The sequence below is a fragment of the Takifugu rubripes genome, chromosome 20, assembly GCF_901000725.2.
Source record: "Takifugu rubripes chromosome 20, fTakRub1.2, whole genome shotgun sequence".
Classification (NCBI taxonomy): Eukaryota; Metazoa; Chordata; class Actinopteri; order Tetraodontiformes; family Tetraodontidae; genus Takifugu; species Takifugu rubripes.
Genome location: NC_042304.1, coordinates 10,347,926 through 10,358,705, shown reverse-complemented (window position 1 = coordinate 10,358,705; position 10,780 = coordinate 10,347,926). Strand labels below are relative to the sequence as shown.

General features: G+C 46.1%; 1 protein-coding gene across 1 annotated transcript; it reads left to right on the top strand.

Moving 5' to 3' along the window:
• Positions 1 to 397: 397 nt before the first annotated feature.
• Positions 398 to 2,182, top strand: her6 (hairy-related 6). The gene is made up of 4 exons (XM_003974215.3): positions 398 to 739; positions 859 to 954; positions 1,068 to 1,155; positions 1,317 to 2,182. Exons 1-4 carry the CDS (start codon positions 632 to 634, stop codon positions 1,856 to 1,858), a joined length of 834 nt encoding a protein of 277 aa, XP_003974264.2. The 5' UTR covers positions 398 to 631; the 3' UTR covers positions 1,859 to 2,182.
• The last annotated feature ends 8,598 nt before the right edge of the window (positions 2,183 to 10,780 follow it).

The window sequence follows — 10,780 nt, the reverse complement described above, 5'->3', positions numbered from 1 at the left end:
TTATGGTCCGCATTCATTTTTATTTTTGATGTTGATAGAAGTTATGAATCTTGAAGCTACTATTATTATTACCCTTCTTATTGTTATTTGTAGTGGTATTATGATATTTGTAGGCTGGATAAATGGCCCCGTGTCCGCTGCCGGTGGCGGCGCGCGGCGTTCAGACGTAAACGGTGTGATGATTGAAGGATGAAGGCGGTTTCCCTGGCTTTGCCCTGAACCCGGGCCTCGCGCCATTGGCCGCCAGCTCGAGCTGTCAAACAACCAATGGGAGGGCGCCGACCACGAGCCGTCCTCCCTCGGGCCGCGTGTCCCTCTCCCTGATTGGTGGAAAGTTACTGTGGGAAAGAAAGTTTGGGAAGTTTCACACGAGCCGTTCGCGTGCAGGGCGAGATATAAATACAAGCCACACGCGGAGAGCGGCACAGAGAGAGTCTGCATCCGCCCGTGGTAGCCGCTGCCGCCGCTGCTGACTGCTCGTCGCTCTGACGGATTTAACTCCATACGTTCCTCAGGATTGATTTTTTTTTTTTAAATAAAACGGACAGGGGCTTAAAGCTGAACGTGTTCAGAGTCCTGCACCCGTGGATCCTAATTTACTGTGTTTTTGTGGGATATTTCCGATTAAAAGATGCCTGCCGACATGATGGAAAAAACGTCCTCCTCTCCGGTTGCTGCAACCCCGGCGAGCATGAACACAACCCCCGATAAACCCAAGACAGCCTCCGAGCACAGAAAGGTTTGTATGAAGCCAATATTAAGAGGCTTTCTTTGTTTAAGAGGCAGGTCTAAATGAAAACCACGTAAACTCGAATGCGCGAAACTAGAAATTTAATACAACTTGCTCTTTATCTTCAGTCATCAAAGCCAATTATGGAAAAGAGGAGAAGAGCCCGAATCAACGAGAGTTTGGGCCAGCTGAAAACCCTCATCCTGGATGCCCTCAAAAAGGATGTAAGTACTCACTTATCACCTCGGTTATTAATAGATTTGCAAAATCCCCCGCGTCACACAGCGAGAAAGCGAGTGCGTAATCCTAACGATGTGTTCCTTTCCTTAACCATCAGAGCTCCAGACACTCTAAGCTGGAGAAGGCAGACATCCTGGAGATGACTGTGAAGCATCTTCGGAACCTTCAGAGGGCTCAAATGACCGGTGAGTAACACTTCCCGACCACGGGCGTGCGTTTTTGTTCGTGTGCGGACGCGTTTAGCAGTCCTGCCGCTAGCTTGGCAAAGCTTTATGGATAACATCGATCAAATGGACCGTGCTCTATGGGCTTTTGACCAAAACCCTCTCTTTTCCCTTTCCCGCAGCTGCCTTAAATACCGACCCTTCTGTCCTGGGAAAATATCGCGCCGGTTTCAGCGAGTGCATGAATGAAGTCACCAGGTTCCTGTCCACATGCGAAGGTGTAAACACCGAGGTCAGGACGCGGCTTCTCGGACATTTGGCCAACTGCATGACCCAGATCAACGCCATGAATTATCCCACTCAGCATCAGCACCAGCACCAGATCCCAACAGCCGCCGGACCCACGCACCCCTCCTTCGCCCAGTCTATGGTGCAGATTCCCAGCTCGTCCCCGCAGGTCCTTCCCATGAACGCAGTGTCCTGTAAAGGAGCCCCGTCGCCCGCCAATTTACCCTCAGATGCCACCAAAGTGTACGGCGGTTTCCAGATTGTGCCTGCCACAGACGGACAATTTGCTTTCCTTATACCCAATGCGGCGTTTGCGCCAAACGGTCCCGTTATTCCGGTGTACGCCAATAACGTCGGCACGTCGGTTCCTGTGCCGGCTGCGGTTTCCCCTGGAGCCCCGTCGGGCAACACAGATTCAGTTTGGCGACCCTGGTGAAAAAGTTTTGAGACAAACAAAAAAAAAAAGCTAGAAAGACTTTGAAATGAAAATTAATACTTCTCTTTTTGTTCATTGTTAGAAAGTTGTTTTGGAACTATTTCTTGTAAAATGGAAAGAGTATGCACTATATTTGTACAGCTAACGAGGGAGTAAAGTTCATATTGAAACGAAATCTGTATTGTGGAAGTCCGTTCACTGCTTTTTTTTTTACATATTTGAAATTTAATGTGTGATGCCAAAGATATGTTCAATGCTCTTATGGTGTTCTTCGTTTTGGAAGACAAATAAATTTGTAAAGATATTAAAAAATGCTTTTGTTAATACGTTTTTGCAGTCAGGTGCACTTTTAGGTGCGTAAAGCACAAAAAGGATTTTTTAGTAGATGCCTTCAAAAGCGCATGTTCGTCTGGGCATCTAAGCAGTAATTTATGCCAGTTCAATGAAAATTAGCCTGTTAGCCTGTTAAAACACAGGGTGAGCCAACAGTATTGATACGGTGCATTTAAAGTGGCGAAAACCCTCCAGTCAGCGTGCTTTACGGGTCAAAGTTTGTGCAGAAACTTCTCTGATCTCTATGAAAATGCTCATGCTTCTGAAAAGGCTTTGGGGAGTAAAACACATGAGTTCTCGCCCCGTAAAGGCCTCATATTGCTTCTGCGTAGCGCACGACCAGTAAGGCTTTCAGTAAAAGGTTCTTGACTCTGATTTTCTATTGTGGCACTCAGGAGACTGGTGGAGATTTCGGTCTTGGTGGACACTTTGGAGCCTTTACAGAGGCCACTTACGCCACCTAGCTGCACAGTCGTGTATTGCACTTTGGTGTCGACGTACTGTATTTGGCTCGTATCTACGCGAATTTGACAACTATAGGTGGATCTGTTTGTGTCCTGAAAAAAAAACACGTTAAACATTACTTCAAGGTTTAAGTATGTTTAAAAATCGAATGTTCAGTGATTGCTTCTAAGAGACAGTGTGGGTTGTAGACCCAATGTTGATTCAGTTTGATTCACAAAGTTTTGTTGGAGAGACATAAAGCTGTCAAATGTCTGTCATTTGAATCTTTTTCTTCACATGTATCTCACTGCTAAGTGCATAAAGCTGGATGGCCCATCATCAGCGGAAGCTAAAAAAAAGAGTCCAATGATTCATGACCAGGAGCATTTCCACAGTTCACTCAGCTTTAATATTGGTTGCTTTAGGTCCTGACAGCACGGAACTGCAAACTGCATATTCAAGTCAAATTAGAGGGATTTCCTTGATGCCAGCGGCAACATGTTCCAAACATCGCCACTGAACCATGTGGTAGCGCTCTGCTTTGCCCAGGTGTGCGCGCCCCCTCCAGCTATTCCAGTGTGGCCCTGCTTTGAAGGGGGTGTTTTTGAGGGATGGGGGGGTGCAGGTGTTTGCAATTATCAGTGCGCTAAGAGGCACAAAGTGTGGATAAGTGCCATCATTTTGAATTTCCATCACACCTTTTTACAGGGGGTCCATGCATCCCTGTTTGATCGAAGCCATGTGTGTGCTCGTGCCTGTGCATGCGTACATCGTTTGTGCACTTTTTGTGGGGGGTGCTGCGTGAGGACATGCACGGCCAAAGGGCGCGAGCGGGTGAGGTAGGAGGGGGGTGTGGTGGCTGTGGAAGGGGGGCAGGGGGGTGCCTGTGGGTGGGGTCACAGAAAGGCCTACCGCACTGGATAACAGTCGGCCTCCTGTTAGCCAGAGCTTCCCCACGTAAACACACACACACACACACACACACAACGACAGCATTCCCACAGCATTCCAGCTGTGCTTGGGCCAGTGTCGGGCTTCCTGCCCTAAGCTCTATAGGCCACAGCTGGACGTGGGACGTCTGGGAGGCACGTGGTGTGAAACCGGACAACACCCAGCTGCCGAGCCCTCCCGACCACCGCCGCCACCACACCGCCCTTTCCTCTTCTCCTTACATACCCACCCAGCCCGCATACCCCCACTAACATCTTCAGTGGTCTGGTCGCCTCTGGAGAACAGCTTTACGAGCCTCTCCAATTACCCAGTGCAGTGGCCAAGCTGCCGGAGTGACCGCACACATGTCACAACATGACCAGGGGGTTAGCCGCCATGCGTGTCCATTAACTTTTCCCACAGTCCGCGTGCAGGCAGAGAGCGAAAGCAGAGGGAAAAAACTGTGCTTCCTCTTCGACTCCCTAAGTGCTACCATATGGTCCACTCGCTCCCTCGCTCTCCCATGGACAGTCTTGCTCTCTCACCCTCGCTCTCTCCGCCTGTCACCGGGGCTGTCTTTGATTGTAGCCCAGACAAGCGTGAGCTTTATGATTTAAGCCCACGGCTTGCTGTACTGAGCCCTGGACTCATTTTGAAGCCAAACTGTTCTGCTTCCTCTCCTCTCCGCCCCATTCCCTTGTACCCCCCTCCCTGCAGTTGCAGAGGAAGGCTGTTTTCTGGCAGGAAATGAATAGCTCCCAGATGAGCGCAGGAACCTGAGAGGTCGTGAGAAAGAGGCGAACCCCCTACGCAGGCCCGGCCTGCTGCCAGCCGCTGGGGGAATGTGGGAGAGCGTCTCTCTGACACACGCATCAACCTCACTACCCTCCACCACACCGCCTGACTGACTGCCTGCCCGTCTGCCTCAGCACTGGGCCCCGAGCCTGGAAATAGACTGTGTAACCGCCATTGAGTTGGAGAACGGCGCATCCAGACAGGAAGGTAGGAAAGCTGAGGAAGGAGAGAGACTCCGGATCACTGTGGGCAAAGTGGATCCGTGTGTATGTGTGAGCACAATACAGTGGAAAGTTCAAGTAAATCTGCAATTAATGTTTATCCATCGTGACCCTGGCTGGATGTCTACACAGATAAACATGTACACGTGCACAGTTTCAATCACATGCCTCCTTCCCTCAGTCCCAGAGGCTTACGCTCTCATTCCAGAGCGTGCACTCATTTAGACAGGTGTTACATGTCAGAAGGTAAGGGTTTTCCCCCGCGACTCCTGGAGTGTTGGACTAATATTTACTCCTCTCAAGATTGACAGTTAAAGTCAGATATTTTCAGAAGTTGAGCCTTGTTCTTAATATTCATTTTCTGCACCAGGCCGCCGGGTGAACTGAGCTGATTAGCTAATTAAAACCATCATCCAGCCTGAGAAAAGGATCTGTGCGCGTATAAGCTGAATTGGGCTCATCTTCTCTGCCACATTAAGGAAATTAAACATCAATTTTAGATTTCCATTTCAGCCGATATTCTTACAAAAGGTCTTGAATCTGCTCACTATCTACTCCCATTCTGAACCCATAACTGCTTTGGCCTGACGTTGAAGATATCCACGTGTTTAGTTTTGACGACTCTGGTGGTAACAGAATCCAGTATGACACAGATCAGGCTGACCTCACATCCAAGTCACAGGAGTAAAACAAAACAGGCAGAGTGAAGTGCCTCTGCCAGGCCTTAGTTACGCGTCTGGATGCTAGGGGGAAACAGTATGTTCGCTAATCATTGTTAACCAATAATGTTTTACAGTGTAATTTATCATCCATCATGTTAAAGATGGATGTCAATTATTCCAATAATGAGACCAGCAGAGTAGTAGAAAGCAGTCAGCTAGTTGTGTCTGATGAACTCCACTCTACATGCATGTTACCCCCCCAGACTTGCTCTGTCCACTTCTAGCAGCCTGTAAACTTACATGGGCGACCCCCTTTCTTATTTGTCCATTTCCCAGCCCTCCCATCTTTCCCTCCCGTACTCCTTCTTTGTCTCACACACAGAGTTCATGTGGGGCTCCTATGGTAACCTGTGAGCCTCGTAAACAGGACAAGCTGTCTGCATACAAATCCCAACAGTGTGCGTGCCCACTTTCCTTGGCTCACCCTGCATGGCAACAAAAACACCAGCAGAGGCTCCCACCACCAGCCCATTCAAATGTCAAACACCTCGTTTGAAGTCGCGGACTGCTATGTAAATCCACGGTGTTTCTCACCAGCCCAGCCTCTTACTTACTCTCCACAACCACAAAATCTGGTTAAGGTGGTCCTGTGATGCCGGATAATTGTTTCTTTTATAGTTCCCAGTCTTTAGAAGTGATCTTTTACATTCCTATAGCCTGTCCTCCCAGACAGGGTTCGAAAACATGTTGATGGGATGTGGTGGATGGTTTGAGGGCATGGTGACTTGAGGAGAGCAGAACATGGCAACCATACCAGGCTGTCATTTACGAAGTTGGCACGTCCCCGAGTCTGGGCGGCAACAGTGATGACCCCGTCACACAGAGCCTTTGTATGACCTGTCCTCCAGCTACTCTGGATCCCCAAGCCAATCGAATGGGAGGGTTTACCTCCCTTAGAGACCATCACAACAAATAAACAGTCCCCCAAAACAAGTTCCCACCACACTAACGTCCAAACAACTGCCAACGGTGACAGTTTGCTTGGTTTTTGATTCAACACAAAGAGGCTGTTCACGAAGCACTTCTGAGCCTCCCGCTTTCATCCTTTACAGCCACGTTCAGGGGCGGAGCCCTCAATATTGAAAATAAACAAAAACAGATGAATAAAAACAGGGATAACTTGCTTTTTTAAAGCCTCATAGAGATCAAAACACAGGGTCGTAGTCATGGGAACTATAGATTTATTTCACTTTGCCCGTCACTTATCCCAGTTTTTTTTCTATGAGGTTGGTGATGATTGATTCTAAGTACAGACAGAAATAGGATGAATAACAACAGGTGATTGATTGAGGGATGTTCTGATTTACAACCAGTAATTTAAATTTGAGTTAATCCTGTATTCTAGTTTGAATATCATATATATTCATCAATATCATATATTCTGGACTGTGAATGTGTTAATCCAGATTAATTAATTTCAATGCAATGAAGACATTCACAGTCCCACTCGTGGTGAGGACCGGCGCTCCATAACCATTTGGCAGCACCAATTCAATAAATAAACATGGACTAAGCAACATATCGAGGCGCTCGATGGGAAGATTGAGTGCACAACGAGCAGGAAGGAGTTTTCTTTTCGCTAAAGTGTTTCCACCTTAAAGTGTAAATGTGACGCAAACGTTATTATATTAAATGGTAATTCTGCGGTATTAATATAAAATGATCCACAACACCTCAGTGATTATTCTGATTAAAAATATTCTCCCTTGTTGCGCAAATAATCGCAAGTCATAATATTCTATTTAGAGTTAAAACACCATCAGATTATATTCATGCTATTTACAGTGTCTAAAATATTATCTTTCCATCAAAAAACATCCTCGTTTACGGTCTTCCTGGACTGAATAATTCTAGATAAGCCCTTCATTCATTTCCATTATGACTAGCATTAATTCTTTTTTGTTCGTTTTAACTTGTGTTTCAGTCCACCAATATGACAAATGGTTCAGTGGCTTCTGCAGCCGCTAACATGGCTATTCAGCTTTACAGTATTGCCGTGATATTTTCGTGTGCATACGAAACAGTCCATTTTGGATCCCATGTGTGTGGGGGGGGAATGTGTGGGTCAGTAAATTAATCCATATTATGCATTTATTCAGCATGCTTGCAGCTGGTTCATTTCCTCCGGCCCTATCATTGCTGTGTGGGTGCCCCTGGAAGTGAGGCCGAGATCAACTAACATGACCGGAGGAGACTTATGAAGTCCAGCGGGAGAGAGAAACTCAACCCTGACACACTCTACTCACATGCTGTTTGGCTGCATGATCTATGAGCTCTGCCCTCGTGTGGATGCTTTTATTTTTTTAACAGCCCCTCTGAGATGAAGGTAAAGAGGAACCACATTTTTTGACCCTTGACTACATCAAACAAGTCTGGACGTCCAGCTTCTCTTCCCCCCAGTGGAGTAAGTTTGATGTCAGTGCTTCAGCACACTGGGTTGTTGTAGTAAAGCCATGATAATGGTGTTAATGATGTAATAGTAACTCGAAGGCCACACACATAAGCCAGTGTGGGCTCTGGTGGACGGAGGTTGATATAGAAACAAAGGGAGTGTGTCTTAGCTCACACATTGGCACAGGATGCGATGATGTCTTCCTCCACAAATGAGGAGTCCTGCTGAGATTGCTGCAAAATGTCAGAGACTTTCAGGCTCTTTCACACACTTTTCACTCAGGCGGATTTCATTATTTTGTCCACATGCATATTAGGATATGTCCTTTGACGTTATGTAGGAGACTTTGGGGAACAAGTTGTTTTATTTTTTTAATATTAAAATAACTTGTTTTGATGATAGTGTACTTGATAGTCCCCTTGATACATAACTGGCTGCTTTTATTAACAAAGTTCTTTATTATATAAGAACCATCCAGTTGTGCATTTTTTGTTGAGGGCAAATAATGAGTCAATGAATGAAAACAGCTTATTAGCTTAGCTTATTAGCTTATTTAAAATTACTTTTAATGACCCAATCATTTTGGTGCCCTGTGCAATTTAGACCATTGCATAATTTTATGCTTCATGATGGATCATCGATCAATTCTTTACCCCAAGTTGTTCCTGATCAGAAGCATAGGGGGTGCTGTAGAGTATCCCAGTGGTCATCAGGTCAGAGCCAGTCATCCAGTCAACCTGATATGAAGGGCCTTGAGGCTTTGCAACTGTGAAATGGCCTGCAGAGAGAATCTGCCTTCGCAACATTTGTGTTTAGTCGCCTTTGTGCCTTGATGGAATAAAAAAATGTTCTGAAGCATTCAATCATAATGTAACAGGTTTGGTCTGCATACATTTAATATTTGTCCTGTTTAATCGTCCAATCCAGTGAAGCTGCAGGGATTTATGTACATATACAGCTCTCCTCTCTTTCACCTGCTCTTCTGCTGTCCCATCATTGTTTCAGTCAGGTGGTTTTACTTGAGCTTTGTGGACTTTACTTTGGTTTCCATTTGTTCCCCCTCATTGCCCTTGTGCGTTCCGCTGCCAAGAAACATTGCATCACTCCGACATTGGGAGACATGAAATGGCATTATCCCACCTCCCTCTGTTCCATCCCTGAGACTGTAGCCTAAATTGTGACGTGGACCAACATTTAATCCTCTTTCCCTCTTTGGAGCCACTGGCTGGAGCTGTGGAGGAGCTGGCTGCAAAGATAGGACCACGAGACGCTGCAGAGACAAAACCAGCCGAGTGTGTGCGAGTGTGTGTAATTGTTAGAGGGCGAGCACAATGACGAGTATGTCCGTGTCACTTAGAGTGTTTGCCGGTGAATTGTGTGTGTTCCATGCCACCCACCTCAAACTTCACCTCTGTGAAGTGTATTCTCACACTCCCACCAGACCCTGTTATCCCCGCTCAAGTTTGCATCACGTTTGAGACAATTGAGTGTGTGTTTTTGTGTGTATCTGCATCCTGGAAGGCTTTTTCGAGGTCTTTAGGAAATAGCTCAATACGATTATCCCTGATGCTATGGAGCAACCAGAAAGAGTGGGCAGAGAAGAATAGGTGGTGAGTTTCTGAATAGAATATTGAAGAATATTGTTTTCCTCAGTGCTACTAACTGTACATGGCTGCACTGTGTTAGACTCCTCATTTTGAACACAGTAGCGTAATTAACGGGTATCTCAAATCTTGTCTTATCTGGCTGAACTTGACTTCAACCAAAAATGTCCTTTATAGGTTGCTAAATGATGCAATTTATGCAGCAATGAAATGTAAAGATTCTATTAACTTTAAGAGATTGTCTTAAGGTTATTTATCATTATCAAGTAAAATTACATTCCACAGTTCCACAGCCAACCAAACTATAATTTGTTTGGTATTTCTCATGAGTCATTGATGTCATCCCAAATAAATGATGAAGAGTTGTTAGTTGGTTTCTCTGATGTGTAGAATAGCAGAAAATATCAGACAGTAAATCTGTAATTCTCTCCTAAGAGGGAAAAACAGACAGTAATTGGATTCATATTATCATAAACCACTTGGGCTTGTGATTGACGTGTGATGAAATACAGCTGCCTATTCTTTTAGAATAAACCTCTGCACTTCAGACAGATGTAGACACAACACATTTGCAGACCCACTTTGAATGTCCCACATGCTTACTTCACAGATCCAGTTGCATAGTGCTCTCTCTCTCTCTCTCTCTCTCTCTCTCTCTCTCTCTCTCTCTCTCTCTCTCTCTCTCTCTCTCTCACTCGTTGCCCCCGGAGCGATGGCTGCGTACGACCCTCCATAGACGATATCATGGTAATTGACAGTGACTGGAAATATGCAGCATCATTGAGCCTCGGCCCGTGTGACTAACAGGGTTAGGGGCCTCCCCCCCTCGGAGACCCACCCTTCCTCCAAAGCCATCAGTGACATTCAATTTGTGTTAAAGCTCCTTTTGAGGGGCCCCCAGGGGTTCGATTTGATTAACATATTTTATGGCAACCCTTGGATGTAACCAGGGGTTCTTCATGGTTTTGCATTAATAATAGTCAGGAACCATTATGAAAGTCCATGTGTGGACATTGACAGTGGTTCGCCTCTAACGGAACACATATTGCTGATTTGTGCGGGGCCTGTCTGTGATTGTGTTACTTCCTCGATGGCTCCGCCATGCCAGGTTGAGGCTAATCAGAAGTGAATCAGGTAAGCGAGTCTCGGGGCCTCGCTGGGTTGAATTTATTTCATCTATTTCGCCCCGAAAATAATGCAAGGTAGACAATGGGCACTGTTGGTAAGAGCACTTTTCCCACAGTTCTGTCTGTCAGGAAAATGGACACACACTGACAGGAGGACAAAGCAACAGACAGACACGCACTCAAACCCGACTTCCGAGAGTGTCTACAGTAAGGACATTCCTGCACTCCACACGCCTGGATCATTGTCTCCCCCAGACGTGCAGCAAACAAAAGGCGTCCTCTCTGCCTCCTCTGCCACAGAGCAGTAAAATGTAACCATGTTACCCCATAAATGAGACTCCTGTCCCCTCAGTT

Coding starts and splice junctions, on each gene's coding strand:
- her6 (XM_003974215.3), top strand. CDS start 632: ATGCCTGCCGACATGATGGAAAAAACGTCCTCCTCTCCGGTTGCTGCA. Junction 740..858: donor CAGCCTCCGAGCACAGAAAG/GTTTGTATGAAG, acceptor CTTTATCTTCAG/TCATCAAAGCCAATTATGGA. Junction 955..1,067: donor TGGATGCCCTCAAAAAGGAT/GTAAGTACTCAC, acceptor CTTAACCATCAG/AGCTCCAGACACTCTAAGCT.